Source organism: Atta colombica, unplaced genomic scaffold (assembly GCF_001594045.1).
Source record: "Atta colombica isolate Treedump-2 unplaced genomic scaffold, Acol1.0 scaffold134, whole genome shotgun sequence".
Classification (NCBI taxonomy): domain Eukaryota; kingdom Metazoa; phylum Arthropoda; class Insecta; order Hymenoptera; family Formicidae; genus Atta; species Atta colombica.
In genome coordinates this window covers 650,223-669,206 of record NW_017259222.1, presented here as the reverse complement: position 1 = coordinate 669,206, position 18,984 = coordinate 650,223, and the positions used below count along the sequence as shown (strand labels likewise).

At 35.7% G+C, this 18,984-nt stretch overlaps 2 protein-coding genes across 5 annotated transcripts in view; one reads left to right on the top strand and one right to left on the bottom strand.

Moving 5' to 3' along the window:
• Positions 1–12,676, bottom strand: part of LOC108684422 — a 23,484-nt gene extending 10,808 nt beyond the window's left edge. The window contains exons 1-7 of one of the 4 annotated variants that reach the window (XM_018188729.1): positions 12,479–12,676; positions 11,071–11,307; positions 10,614–10,995; positions 9,992–10,382; positions 9,591–9,713; positions 9,314–9,446; positions 2,302–2,489 (exon numbers count right to left, since the gene is read on the bottom strand). In XM_018188729.1, the coding sequence (XP_018044218.1) occupies positions 2,342–2,489; positions 9,314–9,446; positions 9,591–9,713; positions 9,992–10,382; positions 10,614–10,995; positions 11,071–11,306 (1,413 nt within the window). In that variant the 5' untranslated portion in view covers position 11,307; positions 12,479–12,676 and the 3' untranslated portion in view covers positions 2,302–2,341. Of the gene's footprint in view, positions 1–2,301; positions 2,490–8,275; positions 8,988–9,313; positions 9,447–9,590; positions 9,714–9,991; positions 10,383–10,613; positions 10,996–11,070; positions 11,308–12,478 lie in introns of those variants that run through there. The other 3 variants (XM_018188731.1, XM_018188730.1, XM_018188732.1) reach the window with 3 other exon arrangements.
• A 1,360-nt stretch (positions 12,677–14,036) lies between these two features.
• On the top strand, positions 14,037–16,901 carry LOC108684373 (Golgi to ER traffic protein 4 homolog). Its single transcript, XM_018188648.1, has 6 exons — positions 14,037–14,389; positions 14,483–14,561; positions 14,800–15,034; positions 15,103–15,241; positions 16,015–16,155; positions 16,239–16,901. The coding sequence occupies exons 1-6, from the start codon at positions 14,277–14,279 to the stop codon at positions 16,492–16,494; spliced, it is 963 nt and encodes a 320-aa protein (XP_018044137.1). The 5' UTR covers positions 14,037–14,276; the 3' UTR covers positions 16,495–16,901.
• The last annotated feature ends 2,083 nt before the right edge of the window (positions 16,902–18,984 follow it).

Below are 18,984 nucleotides of genomic sequence, written 5' to 3'. Positions count from 1 at the left end.
AGAGAGAGAGAGAGAGAGAGAGAGAGAGAGAGAGAGAGAGAGAGAGAGAGAGAAGAAAGTGTTTCTCCAAATCATGGAGGATGAGAAGGGAGGGCAAGAGAGAATACGACTACTCGCACACAATGGAGCCCCGCGGGAAGAGGGACGATGGGAAAGGCAAAAGCGGCGAATTAATTGTCGCTCGCCCCGCCGACGAAGCCGCTGCGATCTACGGGCCTGATTTGTAGGCCGCTCGTATATATCACCGCGGCCACACGCGTGTGCGTACTTGATTCCCTTCTCCTTCCTTCTATGTTTTCCTCTCTTTCCCTCTTTTCTGCTCGGAGACTCGCAGGTCACGATGTGACTGCACCGAGATGGTGGTGTACTGGGTGGCTGACAATGAAACGAGTCCAGAAAAGGAGAGAGTGTATGTGTGCACAAGGGAGAAAGATAGAAAACAAAGAAGGAAGAAGAAGGGGGGGAGAGAGAGAGAGAAAGAATGAGTGGAGGTGGCGAAGGATGGGAGGGCGAGGATGATAGAAGAAAGAGAGACGAGGAGAGAAAACAGAAATAAAGACAGAAGCGAGAAGATTTTGCGCGACCATACATGAAGGTGAATTCAGAGGGAAGGGAGATGAAGAAGAGAGAGAGATAACTTAAGGATCCGCAGGAATAAGATAGAAAAGAATGATACTACGAACAATGCACCGACCGAGTCCCCCGTCGCTTTCCCCTTCCTTTCCCTCTCTGTGTCCACTTTTGTCCCCTCTTTCATCTCTTTATTCTTGTTTATTATTCAATGGGGCCAGAAGGTGCTCGTTAATTGATGACACCGGCCATAGCCGAACGGTGCGGAAGAGAGAAAGAGGAAAAGAAAGGGGTAAAGCGGGGGAGACCGAGTCGAACATAAGAAGGAAGTGGGGGAGAGAGAGAGACCAGCCTCCACGAGGACCATCGCCTTATTTATAACGCCGGGGAGGTAACCGAATTCACGATCAAAATCCCGCGTTCCGCAGCATTGATGGACCGCCGTGCGCTGCGCAACACCGGCGACGACTCTGGTATTTTCAAATGAACCCGCCCCTTTTTCCCTCGTGGTACCTCCACATAGAGAAGTCGAAGGATAGGGGTGGAAGCTGTACCTCCTGCTCTACTCACTGGCGTTCTCTCTCTCTCTCTCTCTCGTGTTTCCCTCTCCCTTCATCCCGAATGACATCGACGAATTCCGCGGGGCAACCTGCTGCCGCGGAGATACCTCGGGGATTTGATTTCTATATGCAAGTGTTCGTTCATTCGTTGGCTCGATCGATAGATAGCGAGGAACTGCAAAATCGGATGCTTTCTCTCTTTCCTATACGTTTATATCCGAAAAGCAAAAGACCGTAAGATCCGATTTATACAATGCTTTTTGTATTATAGTAAATAACATGCTAGTCTTCTAGCAAACTAGAAAAGTAACAATTAAAAAAATATAATTTATAGATATAACTATACTTTATAATTTTCATGTTTGCTAATTATTATTAAAAAAGCAACTCTAATACGAATTATCTTGTTAGGTTGATGATTTTCAAATAATCGTACGTCTCAGAAGGAATCGCTTTTGATACTTATTATTGATTACGATACAATACAAAATGAAATTCAGTAATCTTCCATTTCGCCTCTTCTATCTTTCGAGTATATTGCTTTGCGATAAAATTACCCGATGGAATGTAAACGGGGACACGCGGTGATTATGTGCCTCGTAACGAGCCTAATTAAGCCCGTGCTTGGGGCTCGTAAAGTTTCATGGCAAAATGAAGATGCATTATCGGCCAGTAATATGCAGTAAAAGCGTCTAATGATAACGCTAGTATAATAGCGCAGTCTTCGTCAAGCGAGCATGTCGCAGCAACTTGTACATTAATCCTCTCATAAGTTTCAACCTATTATATAAATACCATGGACAGATTTAGTAATTATTTCAAAAAAACCGTTTTCACTAAAACAACAACTACTTTGTCGTAATAAAACAAGCTTAGCTAGAATGTAATTTTTTAGGCTTTAATTCTTAAACAAGATACGTATAAGGATTATTTTAAAGAAATAATTTCAATTTATATTAATACTATTCTATTTAAACGATAAAAACATGATTGATTTTCAATCTATTGAAATTATTTATTATACGAAATTATGTATCTATTATTTCTATTATCCTTATGTTTACTTAAAAAAAAAGTGTATAAATAAATCTGAAGATATAACTTAAATATATAAATTATTTCAAATTTTACGACAATGAAATGTTCTTCATATCATATTATTGCAGACTTCTGGGTCGTGGTTCCATGCACGTGTTCTCTAGTGAGCAATTTCAAAAGCTAATGGACGCGAGCGGCTTCACGGGTCCCTGGCATTCCTTGGTGGACCTCGGGGCAGGTGATGGCGCAACCACCGCCCACGTGGCGCATCTCTTCGAAAAGGTGTATGCCACGGATATCTCACCCCCCATGAGGTGGGCTCTGGCGAAGAGAAAATTCACGTATGTAAATCTCATCAAGTAGCGCGTCTTATCTTTTGCGATCATATTTTTTTAAATGGTACAGTGAACAAAATTAGATTCTATTAACAGCACAGTCTTTTAATAAAATTTAATTAAAGTCCTGGAAAATGTATTTAAAATTCATATAGAAATATTAGCCATTTTTTGCGATCGTATTTTTTTTTAATGGTACAGTGAACAAAATTAGATTCTATTAACAGCACAGTCTTTTAATAAAATTTAATTAAAGTCCTGGAAAATGTATTTAAAATTCACATAGAAATATTAGCCATTTTTTGCGATCGTATTTTTTTAAATGGTATAGTGAACAAAATTAGGTTTTATTAACAGCACAGTCTTTTAATAAAATTTAATTAAAGTCCTCGAAAATGTATTTAAAATTCACGTAAAAATATTATTAACCAAGATTTAGACCATATTTTTATATGTAGTACTTATTATTTTACTTTCCCTTACAGAAATCTAATAATGGTTAATTTAATATTGAAAAACAGCAGTAACTTACTTTTATTTGAAGTATACTAACAGCAAACAAAATTAAACAATACTAACTTAAACAAAAATTTTAAATACTTAAAATAAGTAATTAATTTTTATCTTTATATTGCTAATACATCATTTTATTTCGTGTACAAATTCTTACGAATATAATGAAATCTATTTAATTAAACTTTTACTTTTAATTAAATTTAAACGTACTAAAACGGGCCTTAAAAGCTTTCTCGTAGATTTCTGTGAGTTTTTTTACTATTTTTAGCAAGCGTCTGAAATTTATTTAGACAAAAGCGTGACGTGTAACTTAATTCGCCCGAAATTAGCATATTCGTAATCAAGGAATATTTCTGAAATCAATTGTGTTATTGCAATCATTGTGCGCGTTTATATAAAGGCGATTCGATCTGAATATATTTTGCAAGGAATCTTTACTAGTTGGAAATTTTTCAAATGGCAAAGCTCCCTTGCGAGCGTGGACTCGCGTATGCGAGAATGCGAAACAGATTACATTCTTTGAATCGAATACGTGCGGCCAAAGGTGGGCGGTGGAATCTTCGCTCCTTCGAACGTGCATTTATATTTTCTCGTAACGGCGACTGCACACGCTCGGTAGACTCGCACGACATGTATTTTATCTTCATCACAGCTTAAAGCGCCTGTATTCGCGACTTTCCTTCACAACTTCGATGTCGAAGAAATTACTTAAAACTCTTATCTTTATTCTTATGAATTATCGAATAATTTTTAATTGATTTAGAATCGATCTTTTCGTCACGAGTCCATTTTTTCCTCGTTTAGATTCAAACGAATAATTGTTTTTTAATACACATTGTGCTAATAATAATAATAATAATAATAGTAATTTAAAGTTTTTGTTTCTCAACATCTATATGATGATTTTTATGTACTGTAGATTTAGACTTCTAGTCATTAATTGTTAGAATGCTAATATTTTATGAACATTGCAGTTCAGCTTATTAGGACGAAGAATAGTCTTACAGCAGTATCCCCGCCTAACTGTTCCCCGCTCTGATGAAGTGAATTGCAATATTTATGAAACGTTGGCACACATTCTAACAATGAATCTAGACACAGAGATAATCCACGAAACGCATATCTTCCTTATATAAAGTACTGTGGATATATACATATATTACACATACATTATAAATTTTTCTTATTATATATATAAGAAATTCAAAGTGAAATTTTAAATTTCTAAAAATTAAAAGGATGATGGCATTGTTGATAAGCATATCTCTTTTCAGTGTAATAAGTCTCCACAAGAAATCATCCACTATCTGTTAAAAATTTAAAAATTGATCGAGATTTATTACATTGTACTACGTGATTAAATACATCGAGAAAAAGGAAGGAATAAATCTTTATGTAAATCCATGAACGAATCAGATTAATAAGAAATCGGCCAAGTACGAGTAAGTAGGTTTGCAGTTACTCGAATGGAACTTCGATAATGTAAGCACTCGCAATTGGCCCCTCAATTCGCCCGGGAACGGGCGAATTGAGGGGCCAATCACAAGCGGTGTTATTACGGTTATCTAAAAACGTGGGCTTCATTATAAAATGAGATAAGATAATTGATCGGCGGGCCCAGCCGGTCCTGTCGCGTATTCGCGCCGACCGTAGCCGACCGATAAAGCGGCTCTTGTCTGTCGATACTCGTGTCAATACGTAATATTCTCAACACGATGCGCCACTAACAAGTTTATTGCACCGAATTGATTGGAGTAGAAGTTTACGATGGTTTTACACCCAGAGCGGATCGGAGCGAACGCCACTATCGGAACGCGCCGCCCTGAGTCGCTACTCGAATTTTAAATAAGCGTCCGTAGGGCGCGACGAATCCCGTAACTCGTTTTATACAACTTCAACTATCTTCGGGTACTCACCGTCCACTCCGTGTAAAATTAGCCGATGTTTAGAGTTCCGTTTCTCGACCTGCGTTTCTGAAAAAAGCAGCTTCTTGTCAAGGAGAAAATTTCAATTTGGTTTTCACTGCATATATATATCCTTTATGATGAGATGAACTCGCGACGTTGTATAAAATTTGAATTATCACCGAAACTTTAAAAAGATTTTTTAGTGTCGGCTACGATTAATAAGACTCTTTATAGTTAAATATAAGGATCTATTAAATAAACAAAATTATTTTCAATTAGAGCATTAGAAAAAATTGTTGTTTCCTCTTAAAATCAAACTAACATAAAAATATAATGCTACGAAACGCTAGGAGTATAAAATTCCAAATATCTGAATAATTTACATAAGATACGGAAAATTTGTTCCCGAATATGCCCTTTAATTCTTCTTTTTTTTGCGCAGAGTACTTGACGTGGAGAGGTGGCATCAGGAAGCTGGTCCTTACAATGTCATCCTTTGCCTGAACCTCCTCGATCGTTGTGACCGTCCAAATACTCTACTGAGGCTACTGAGAACCTCACTGGCTCCCGGTGGCAGACTAGTCATCGCCTTGGTGCTACCGTTCAGCCCTTATGTCGAGGTCGGCGAAAGAAATAATCACAAACCGTCAGAGTATCTACCAGTGCGAGGAAGTGGGCTCGAGATTCAGATAGTCAGTCTGATCGATCGAGTCTTCGCTCCGGTGGGACTGCGATGCCTCGTCTGGAGCAAATTACCGTACCTTTGCGAAGGTGATCTAGGACAGTCGTATTATTTCCTGGATGACGTAATCTTTGTACTGGAGGCGCAGCCAATTAATACACGATCCTGCGAGTTCGCGATAAACGACGGTGTTTCGCTGAGAAGGAATTTTTAAAGCTTCAAAAGCCAAGCGGGCTATGTACAGTGTATTTATGGGCATAACTAATGGGGGCCAGAGAGAAAGAGAAAGAAGATGATACCAGGCGTGTCTTTCACACTTGTAAAAACTTTAATAATTGCTGTCATGAGTTAGAATTATGCGAGAATACAGAAGAGCAATACTGGCAAGCGACGACGAGCTTAATGTGCAGACACAGCGGTTAGCGTTTGGTGTACGAATATCGATTAGCGATCCGAGTTAAAAAGGGAACGACGGATCGACAATGGTGCGCATTTTACAATCATTTATCATCTTACTGTCGAATTCAGTGCGGAAACATGTACACGGTCTCTATGGTATAGATATGGCGCGAGAGTAACGAGATTCGGAAACGAAATCTGTATTTATCCTTTTTCTGTTCTTTCCTGATGTGCTCGACTCTATTCGAGAGAACGCGTATCTTTAGAATCAAATCTTATCTTGCTCTAATTATCTAAACTAGTAGAAATTAACGGACGGCAAAGGAGAATATTAAACTAACGCACATTACGCAACAGTTGCAGCCATTGCATTGATAAAACTGCAAAATAACGAATAATGGGAAATGAAACATTTTTAAACTTTAACGATAATTAATCTAGAACATAAAATAGATAACAACATTATCGTTAATAATAAAATACAGCGAATGTAATAAAGAAACATACTGCAGTGCTGCGACTTTTGCTTAAAAAAAAAATAAATAAATAAACGCACAAACTTCTCGTCACATCGTCAAACAATTGCGCTATCGTGTTTAAATCATCAATAAGATAAGATTTATCTCAGACGCAATTCCTAACATATTACGTATTTCGAATTTCTATTTCAGTATATTTGATCAACTCCCTTTCTCGTCAGACTCTGTTTCCGCGCTCCCTTTTCTCTATTTGGCATAAGTTGCAACGACTTAGTCATGGATATGCTTAAAATTGCGTTGATCACACGGATCGACCGATCGAGATACAAACGACGTTACGTTTGCATTTTTTTAATAATACGTAATATTTTATAAGAAATAAGTCCACCTAGTTATTGGAAATACACTTTGATGTGCAACAAGTTATCGTCGAATTATGAACCATATTACAGCAGCCTTCTTGTCAATATATAATATTATGTATAATATTATATATGTATGTCAACAAAAACGCAGTCTACAGAAGCCGGATCTGCATTTGTTTAAATAGCCATGAAAAACAAATAAAGAATCATTGTCAAGAATTATTCCCCAGTCTTGTTAATTGTCATCACATCATATGCTTCCTATTTTCAAACACAATAGAATGGAAGAAGAATAATACGACATAGAAACGATATGAAATAATAAAAAAAAAATAAAATGATAAAAAAAAATAAAAATAGAACGAAAGAAAATAATAATTCGTATGGTCTTTCAAATCATAGATCCGACTCCTAAATGGTAATCGATCGGCACATTCGCTGCATACGTGTAGTAAATAATAACAGATACATGTATAGAAAGATATCTTCAACATGCACGCATCCATATAAAATTTTGCTATTTGATAGCCAAAACTTTGCATTCTTGCAGATACATGTACACACATCCCACACAAAACAGAGCTCACACATTCGAGTGCTGCGCACTATTTCGCATTCGCGGTATTACACAGCATTTATCGCTTACATCCAAAGACGAACGCTTTGTAACTTTATATTATCGAGAAAGAAGGAAACATTTTATCATACCGCTTATATACGCATATAACAACCGAGTAGGAAACAATTTTACTCCTGCAACTGATTCGATATGCCGTTTACTCGAGGAAGCGTTCGATCGAGATCAATCGTGGTCCTCTAATTTGCAGTTTTCTCTTGCAAGAGCAAAAACGTTTCTGCGTAATAATACTTAGTGCACGATGAAGTCTTTGAGCGTCAGTGCGAATCACCCTCTTAAGAGTTCTCTAATGACATAACAATTTCGTTCTTTTTCCTTTTCTACGTATATATTAAGAAGTAATTTGTTTTTTTTTCTTTCAAAAAATACCTATATAAATTGACCAATGATTCTTTTTCACGTGCACACCGCATATACTGCCTATGGGAGCTTATTACAAATCTTTCAACATTTGTAACACATGTTTGTTCAACGAACAGTACTAGAAATAACAATGATATATGTTCATTTTATTCTTAAAAATAAGTAATAACGTATTCATATAAATCTTTTTAAAAGAAGATATGCATATATTATAACATATACAATTTATATATATATACATACACGTATGTATATAAATCGTGTACATATATATTATAAATTGAACACAATTATTTCGCTAATCGAATAACTCGTTTCATGCTAATTCAAAATTCTACATTAAAGAATATACTATATTTAACAAACGAGTTAAAAACATGTAAAACAAAGCAACACGAATTTAATAATCGAGGAAATTGTCAACTTATTTATTCTTTCTTTATGCCTATGTCGCGAATGTTGAAGTAGTAATCGATTAGTAGCAAAAGCTTTTGTACCAAATCAATTTAGTCTTTGCTTCTCATATTGACATAAGTTTTACATGCCTACATAACAGTTTTATACATATAAAAGAAGCCTTATATATATTATTAATCAGGTAGTAATTATTGGAACACAAACGGCAAATTAATAAATCGATACGGTAAATATAAAGGCTATCCGTATTGAATACCTATTATTTATTGTAATCATAACTCAGTCGCGAGGCTTTCAGTAATTATGGGATTAATCGATAGATTATTTGTCAAATAAGCTCCATAGGCAGATTGAGAGCAATGACAATACGAAATCAGGTTACAGTGATAAAATAAAGCTAGTAAGAAATCCCTAAAATGACGCGGTGTGTAAGTTTAGTCCTACATATAAATCTTTTTTGTTTCTCGCTACCCACTTTTATCACAGTCCACGCATGACTCATTTTGTCTCTTAGTATTTGAAGTCCTAAACGCCAACAACTTTTTTGAGCAATCCATCGGGTTGTTTAGATACGAAACACCCAGCTAATTAATAAACATCTTGTGACTAGAACATCATAGAGCGTAAAAAGACGAAACTTGGTCTGTCGCGAGTAAAGCGAAGACGACGGTTAGTCTAACTTACGCTGCTCGCATAATTCTTCCATCCCGCTAGCCTTTCTGTTAAAAAAAAAAAATAAAAGAATATCTATATATATATATATACATATATAGATAAAACACAGTAGAAATATACTTTTGAGGCTTTCACGGGTGTTTTCTTCAGAGGTCCCAAGGATTTACGGATTATCGTGTTGTGATCCATCGCTTAATGTCAACCTGTATCAGTGCGCTCTTTTCCTCGATGAAATCAACAAGGTTCACGAAATGTTAGCATTAGCAATAGATCACGACGATAAATCCTTTGACACCTCTGAATAATAAAAATATGTATATTAACAATAGAATTAAAATGATAATAGTTGCAGTTAAGTAAAATTACTCACAACGTTGATAGGTAAGGGGTACCGGTGTGATCTAATCGGTGTTTATCTTCGTTTTTCCAGCTCGAAACTGGAATATGTGGAGGCGGCAAGAAGCTTCTCAATGATTGTACAAGTTGTATGGTATCGACCAATGCTGCAATTAAGAATAAGCATGAAAATCTCTGTAAATTACTTTGAGAAGGAACTTTGAATAAAAATATAAAATTTGATAGCACAATAAATTTATGTAAAAAAAAAGAAAAAAAAGGAAAAACAGTTGATAAAATTAAGTCTTTACTTTTTTGAAGAGCCTCGGATTGTTTGCCGTACGGCTTGCACATTGCCGGTCGTACGCAAGCTTTCATTCTTGCCATGTTTTTCATCACTTCTGCGAAAGCACGCACAATCTTCTCTTGACCACCTGAGACAGTAGAATAAATTTATTAATGTGATTTTAATATGTAATCCTTTCATTACAATTGTCTCTGTTGCAAAACGCATTATGATATGACTGTATGTGCCGCGTGCATAATTCAAAGAGATTGCGATTTAAATCATATTTAATTGCCTAATATATTGTTATTCTTTATGAAGAACATTTAGCTATAAAATAAACGAATTTTTTCAAGCAATCTTTGTTGCAATGTTATATTATATATTATATCAAAAACTGTGTATATATTACGAATTCTTAATCACCTTCTGAATTTGAAGATGATGATCGGGATCCCTTTTCGCTTTCTAAAGGCCATGCACCGTTGTGTAGCGCTAACAAGTCCTTGTTGGCATTTCCTAATCCTTGTAAGTTTCCTAAACCGAGAGAAGTGAGATTGTCCAAGTTATCCAGATTGGTACGTAAAAAGTCCGTCAACTTATGATCGGAGATTGGTATATTAGGTATTAGAGATTCATAATGCTGCTTGCCGGATGGCACTTTCTTCTCTTGCGATACAGGCCGATGCGGAATATTTAATGACGGACGGCTTGGGGGACGTTGAAGATTCATTTGGTTGCCAGCACTCCTCATCTCCGATAAATCCGCCGCGGATCCTCCTCCCATGTGTGTGTTCGGATTAGCGCTGCTTAGGCTCTATAAAGAGATAAACATCAGGTATATAGTAAAATGTTAAATTAAAAAATTTAAAAACAGATGATTAATGATTGAAAGTACGCGTGTTAAATACACCCAATTTTTAAAGTCAATATATAATCATAAGATTTTTTACAACATTATTATATATATATATATATATATATAGTGTGTATTAAAAAACTTGTATAATAACAAATATAGGAGATATATAAAAAGTTGGCTCACTACCTGGAAATCTGTGCTATGTGGAAAACCAGTACGTAGAAGAGACGCAGTTGCTTCATTTTCTTGAATATAAGTTGGTGCCATGTGACCCATCTTCTGAGTGAGCTCCAGCTGATTTTTATAGTAACGGCAAGCAGGATTGGGACAGTTTTGCACGACTTCTATGATAAACTCTTTCTCCATCCCGAAGCACTCTCTTCCAATGGTGTAAGATTCCATGACTGCTCTGACTGTACCCTCTAAACCCAAGTGTAAGCCGTGTGGCCCATTCATGTGTTTCAACATTACGGCATTGGCAAAGTGTTCATAGGGTAGTATTATTTTGCCATTCTCTCTAAGGACTAGTCTTCCTTGTGAATCTAGTGCAACTCTAGATGCCATCATCCTGAAAATGAATCAAATGAGTAAATATTTTGCAAGACAAATCAGTTGTGTTTGATAATAAAATTATTATCCTCACTGTAAATAGGCGGCGCTAGGCATCATAGAGGCATCCTTAAATTCCGAGAAGCATTGCAGTAGCTCGATACTAGGATTCCAGCCTTTATTTTGCAAATACGCTTGTAACAACATGTACATCTTCTCTGTGACATAACCAGCGCTGCTCGCGGAGTAACTCGATCCTCCACCCGGTGGACCCATTTCGGTTTGCATACCTTTGGCAACAATGTTCTTCATAGTTTCTGCCAGGTCCATTCTACATGCATATAATTATATACATGAATTTCCCGACGCAGGGTGAGTTTTTAATTCATCGATTGATCAATTGCATTGTATGCGGATATAATTTTCTTCAGTAAAAGCTGCATTTGTGATTAATCGATAAATTAAAAAATTCGCCCATAATAAAATTGTGAATAAAATCTCTACACTTATCTGATACACAATCATTGGCTGCGTTTAACAGAATTTTTCTTCGCGCTAATTGGATTATACTTTTAGATTTAGAGGACTAGTCTTATCTCTGTAGACAATCATAAAACGGTTGCAAAATTGTTGTGTTCTGCTGAATGCAGCCATTGTATGGATGCTTTCCAGCAAGAGACTAGATTATACAATAGACCTATTCTTTTTTTTTATTTATAGTTGAACTTCTTGCGCATTCCTGTTTTTCTTTAATATGAAAAAAGTGAAAGACGAAACGTGCAAAAAATTCAGCTGAAGAAAAAATAGAATTTAATGTAACACAGTGAATCATCAATCTTTATTGTTTGTCAATGTTAAACAAAGATGAGATGATTCACTATGTTATATTGTGTAAGTATCTTTATTTTTTGTTGAAAAGCACCCATTGTTTACTCTACTACATAGGTACAAAGGACTATTTGTCGATTGTTTATACAATATACATACTAAAAACGAAAAAAAAAAAAACAAATAAACACCAACGATCGATACGCGTCACAATAATTTCGTTCATCCGTTATCGCAGCTCCAAGAAGAGTCATCGAGCTCAGACCGGTCGAGAACATCAACAAGCGTGATCGAGAATGTGACGATTTCCGTCGCGCATCGATCACGCTTCATTGCACGGAGTCGTCCGTTCAGCTCCATCATCATCGAACGCGCGACAATAGCCGATGACGAGAAACGAGTCAAACGAGACGAGAGCGGACGGCGCCTCGGATGAGTCGCGTCCGTCATCGGATATCCCGAGCGGCACCGAGCGCGCTCGCGGTGTCCTCGGCACCGGCCATTATTATCGCCGAAGCGGGCCGGCGAAACCGATAAAAAAAGTGGCCGGCCGCGTGCGATCGAGCGAGCGGGCGAGCCACCTCAGCCACCGCCCCCCTTTTCGACACGCGCAGGGGGGCTCGACCCGTGAACGCACATTACGGAACGTACATTATTCTCGAACGTGCACTCACCCCGTGCCGTGGTCGCCGCTGGTCTACTCCACTCACGGCGTAGCCGAGTAGTCACCAGGAGCCCGTCCGTCGCCGTCTCAGTCGCCGCCACTCGGCATCGCCTAATTAATTAAACCCCCGGATCACATTTGCAAATAACATAAATCGCGATAATTATTTCCGCGAGGGTCACTTGCACGGTCCGCCGCCAGGGGCGCACCGCGCTCTACACCTCTACGCGCTTTTCGGCCTTATATGCGTATGCGTGTGTGCGTCACGCCGGAGTTACATGTAGACAGTAAACAGTAGTATGAGTGCTTTCCATTTAGTGGCGCAAATCGACATGAGTATCTAGTCTTTCTATCTTTGTTACTCTCTACGCGTCAAGAAAGATAGAATGATGTTTGTCGATTTATATCATTAAATGGAAAGTACATACACCCTATGTATGTACGACGTGCATGTATGCGTGGACGCGACGTACGTGTGTATATACACGGCTGCGCTTACGCGACGCCACTTTGCGCATTTATCAATATTACTTTTTACAATTGATATATTACGGCACGCCGCGCCGCGGCGCGGCGCGTCGCAGCATATGGCGGTGCCTGACGCTTTGTCGCCTTTATTAAGAGTGATCTGAGAGAGTTCCAATTTTTCAAGCATCTTTTTTTGAAGTAGATAGGTGTAGATAAGCGTGATAGGTGTAAGATAAGAAGTATTCCACCTATCACAATTACAGATAACACTTATCTACACCTATCTACTCCAAAAAGAAATCTCATTTTTGTTCCTCAACATATATATAACATATATATAACATATATATAACATGTGCTACAGTGTCAAATCTTTCTCGGAGAGGAATGTAGCCTGTGTGTGCGTTTCTACTGAACGCATCACGCATCGCGTCATGAAAAAGAGAAAAAAAAAATTGTATATTTGTACAGATGGGATGCTTTCATTGGTTAACTCGTGACGACGCGTGCATGATGCCAAAGAGAAACCTGAGAGAGGCTTTTTGCCTGTTACCTTCGAAATCGCCCGTACACTACCGCCAGTATATTTATTTCCAGTTTGAAAACTACATGACTACATATATTTTCTGACACTATCGATAAAATTGTATCGAAAGTAAATGTGGTTCGTCTCTATTCTCAGGACAGAAGTGTGCCGACTACTCATAAAAGGGACAGTTTGATGGGGTCTTGAAAAATTTTTAATTTCGCATCTTCTACATATGTAAATAAAAGTTATTGAATTTTAATAAACAAAATCGAAAACTCAAACAAGTTAATTTTGTGAATTTTGTCTTATATATAATATTTATCTTATAATATCTTATAAAATTACGAAGTTATGTTTCTTTATGCAAATTTTCAGCCCGTTTTTACCAAACATAACAGGGGAATGCTCGACTGTAGTTGGTTCTTACATTCTGATCCGGATTAAACCCTCGGTGGAAACTAGGCCATAGTTATTCTTCTAAAGAGTGGAACTGTGATTGGCCAGTTTCCTAATTTCGATGTTGTGTAACTTCGGCATAAATCGAGCTGTGTAAACGTAGTCACAAATTACGTTTACACGACATCTAACGTCAGTAGTTAATAGTTATAACATGGAATGTTATAACTTTGGAATAAATCAGAATAAATCGAGCCGTGTAAACGTAATAAACTTATGCTCGGTGACAGCGGTAGTAAACGCGTGGGTGTTTCGAATTTGAATCAGCACGTGGGAGAAACGGGAAAAAACGTGCACTGATGCCAACGGCGCGCCTACGCGGCTGCGAACCGCGAAGTTCCCAAATATCATAAACATGGCCTCGCGGTATAGTCACGGTGTTCAACGGGTTCTGGCAAAATTGGAGGCCTCGATAAACTCGGAGAACTATTATGAGGCTCATCAGATGTACCGAACTTTATATTTCAGGTGAGACTCGATCGGATCAATCGCCTCATACCGTCGAGTTATGTTCCTCCGCACCCTTCGAAAATTCTGCTCATTTCTAACCTCCGCTTACAGATATCTCGGTCAGAGAAAATACTCGGAACTCTTGGAATTGCTCTACAGCGGATCGATGCTTCTATTACAGCACGAACAGGTACGCGTTGAGTTGATCTTTCAGCCCCCATGAGTGTCGAAAGATTTTTCACGGTTTTCCTTAAAATATCTTCTACAATTTTGTCGACGAGATTGAGCGCTTGTGCAGTCGAGTATCTCTAAGCGAATCGTAATTAATAACCAAAAGATACGGATATAACTGGATATAGTCACAAGGGAAGCGAGAATTGATTTTGTTTAAGCTTTAAAACACATTATGACTTGTATGTTTTTTGCAGCATGCAAGTGGAGCTGACTTAGGAATTCTATTTGTCAATGTTCTAACACAATCTGGAACGGTACCTGCGCAAAACTTTTTCGAGAAGATCATGAGTCTGTTTAGTTTGATGAGCCCTACATCTCCAGAAAGGGAGGTGTTTGTGCAGTCGGCACTCAAGTGGAGTATAAAGGGTACCGATTACAAAACTGGCCATCCAGATTTGCACCAAAAGATAGCTCAGATTTTTTGGAGAGGTAATCTTATGATGAATTTTACTTTGTTTTTGGCATACTGTACATAATGAATTTATTTTTTTCATCAGAAAAGAATTATATACTGGCAAGGCAGCATTTTATATATAGTAGAGATGGTTCTGGATGTGCTGCGATGTTGGTCGAACTTCACGAACAACGTGGATATATGAATGAAATAGATCTTTTCATAGCTCAAGCAGTCTTACAGTAAGCTAATCATTCTTATGTCCAAGTCAAGTTCTATTGCCATGATTTTTTTTTATTACAAAAATGACTAAAAAGCCAGATTCTAATTTTGCTCTCAAATATTACAATAAAAAAAATTATTGCAAAAGTAAGACAAAGATCGAACAACTATATTTGACTTAATAACTATATTAAAGAATTACTAAGCTTATTTATTCTCTTATTTACTAAACTTATTATTAATATGTACTTATTGGACAATAGACCATCAGAACAAAAGTAGCAGTCGAAATAGCCAATAGGAAAGTTGTTGATATTTGGGTCAGTTAAAAAAAAAGATTTCGCTATATTTTTAAGCTGATTTTACAATGAGTCGATAATTGAAAATCTTAAGTTTTAACCAGTCCATTGAAAAAAGATTGTTTAACTTAAATAAGTGACTATGATTTTTTTTGCCATTTATTGTACAAGTTAATTGTACAGTGAATCACTGAGAAGAAATAAAATTGAATTTGGACAGTCTTAAGAAAATCGATAGTTTTTATTGTTAGTCGTACAAGTTGGCTATTAACTCACTTTACCGATTCACCAATAAGACTTAGGACTATCGACTCATTATAGAATCAGTTTAAGCGTAGCGCAATCTTGTTGCTCTGTTACTCCTGTCGACCCTTAATGTTGGAAATCTTAAAAATATATATTATAGTAAGAATAAACGGATATAACAATATAATGGAATCTTGAAACTATTTAACATAATATATACACATATGAAATTATCAATTACATTTTAGGTATCTTTGTTTACAAAACAAAGCAACGGCACAAGAGGCCTTCAATTCTTACACTTCGAGGCATCCAAAAATAAATAGCGGTCCGCCATATCTTCTTCCTTTATTAAATTTCTTGTTTTTCCTACTCAAAATCATCGACAGGTGCGATATATTTTATATATATGAGAGATACATATCTAATTGTAAGTTCAGCCTTCATTTTCCTCTGATTTGTTATTTTACAGTGGTAAACTGGCGTATCCTGTGTTCGCGGTTCTCTGTGAACAGTACCAGATATCTTTAAACAGAGATCCATGTTATCGACAGTACTTAGATAAAATAGGCCAACTTTTTTTCAATATCCCACCTCCGCGTCCACGTAATCAAGGATTATTCGGTTCGTTATTGCAATCTTTTTTCAATGGTCTGGAGGACGACGATTCGGATGACGAGCAACGAAATACAGCTTCAACATCGCACGCCGCGCAAGAACTTGATTGATTAAAGGTGAGGCAACACTGTGCAGTGTGATGCTGAATATCGAACTTTTATATATTATTCTTCGACCCAAATACTTTCACTAACTACACCTGTGTTAACCGACAATTTCATATTGTGGACATTATGTTTATAAAACAAAAAAAAAGCTAAAGGAATCACTGTCATTTGAAAAAAATAGTAATTCCGAACCATGTAGAACTTTGAGAGTACGTGGGACGACTTCTTACGGGAATTTATCAAAGTTGTAAGTTATGTACACTGAATTCACAATAGTAGAATTCAGATAGGCATCTTGATTATTTTATACATATCTAATACTTTCTACAACTTTTTTTTAGTCAAATAGATTTATGTATGTGCAATAATGAAGTGTATGGTTTTGAATAAAAATCTACAAATTCTTCAAATATGTAATTATCTGTATGTAAAAATTTGAAAGAACATGAGTTTTCATTCTGTGTACACTGTTATGAATTCAGCAATTATACTTAGACTTTGAATAAAATCCTTGCCATTAGCTACGATCTATGCATATAATCACCGTGCATATAATCACATGAATCCTATATACCTGCGTGTAACTGCTGAATCGAAAATTTATTTTATATAAACTAAAATGCGTGTGGACAAATAAATGTGACATAATTGTAGCTTCCAAAAAAATAATGCTTATCGAGACTGTTTGTTGCTGAGGCATCGAGAAAAAAAATTGTTACTCGGACAACAAGCAATATATTTATTTATTGGATTCTATATTGATATGGGTAATCGTTTAAAATATTAGAGAAAAATTAATGCATATATTTATAACTAAGAAAATAAAACGACCATCATAAAACGACCTTAATAAATAAAAATCTTCACAGCATTAATAAATAAAGGTAATATAATGTTGCTATATATTAAAATAAAAATAGACAGCATTCAACTAATAAATTTAGCTTTATAACAAATATATCTCTAGAAACACATAAATACATCGAGTATCTTTCATTATATTATATTTTGTTGCCTATTATCAAAATTATTTAGTAAAATATTTTTGATAATAATAAATCATTATAATTGATATGTTCGTGTTATAATCGAAGAAATCTACATTTTTTAATCTGTAAAAATTGATGTATAATTTGATGATAATCAATATATCAATTATACATTTAATATTAATACTTTGGAATGTATACTATCATTTTAAAATGGATAATTTAAATGAATATCTCACATCAGTCAGATCATGTGTGGAATTAGTCCTTTGAAGAATTAATTTAGATATTATATTTGTATAAATCACTTGAAAAATATAATAACAAATAACGATTACCCGATATATAATAGATTACTCTTAACAAGTCCCCCCTTTGTGTATCCAATAGAAATACTTAATTTAATAGTCATGAGTTATGTCAAATGTGCGAACATACCAGTCGTCATGTTTCTAATTAAACAAACTATTTCAGAATACAATAGATCGATACTTGCAACATTAATTAGTTCTAAATTGTATATAACGCATAATATTTTTTAGTACGAAATACTTTTCTATCTCAGTATATTCATGCAGTAGTTTTATATTGCAAATGTCAAGCAAAAAAATTATAAATTCGTTAAAATTTTTATGGACGTTAATCACAATATGAATTTAACAGTATATATTATAAAAAAATGACAAAATCAGTGATTGTAAACAGTTATAAGTAATATGTGAAATATATAGCAAAATTAATGAAATAATATTAAGCAAATTAGAAAAAAATCTAAAATCGATTTTGTTTATGTTTAATATTGTGTTGTACAAATAAAGAACGATAAAACTAAGAATGAGATCAGATATATAAAATACAAATACATTTAGTGCACGTGTGCGTATATATATGTGTATGTGTATATTCATTCATTTATTTACATTTTATCGTGCAAATATGGAGCTTTTGTTATAGAAACATTTTATTAAGTAATTCAGTATAGAAAAAAAGATTGCAATATTTTCTTGTAAAAAAGATATGTTGTTTTCCATTTTACGTTAATATAAACTCGCACATTATGTTCGTACATATACAAGGTGATCATTAGGAGTATGTCTGAACTAAATAGTTATTATTTTGCAATAAGGAGGCCAAATAAAATAATTTAAATGTCGTTTTGTGAAACTTGGGTCGTTTAGACTTGGTTGCACGTTACTTTAATTTTAAGCGAGACTTAAAACTCTTTGTCCCTGTCTCTTTTTGGTTTTAAAATGATATAGAGAGAGTTTTAAGTTTCGCTTAAAATCAAAATAACGTTGATGCAACCGGGCCTTAGTGAAAGAGAAAACTTATCAATTTCATTTGTACAAGCCAGTTTATGAATGTTAACATGATTGCATTAATTATCGAATGAAAGTTTCTCATTGATTATTCCTACAATAGAAGCAAAACTACACAAAACTATATCGTGGATTTCGTAATAAATATGAATCTAAAAAAGCTTGAACTGAAAGTAAAATAAATA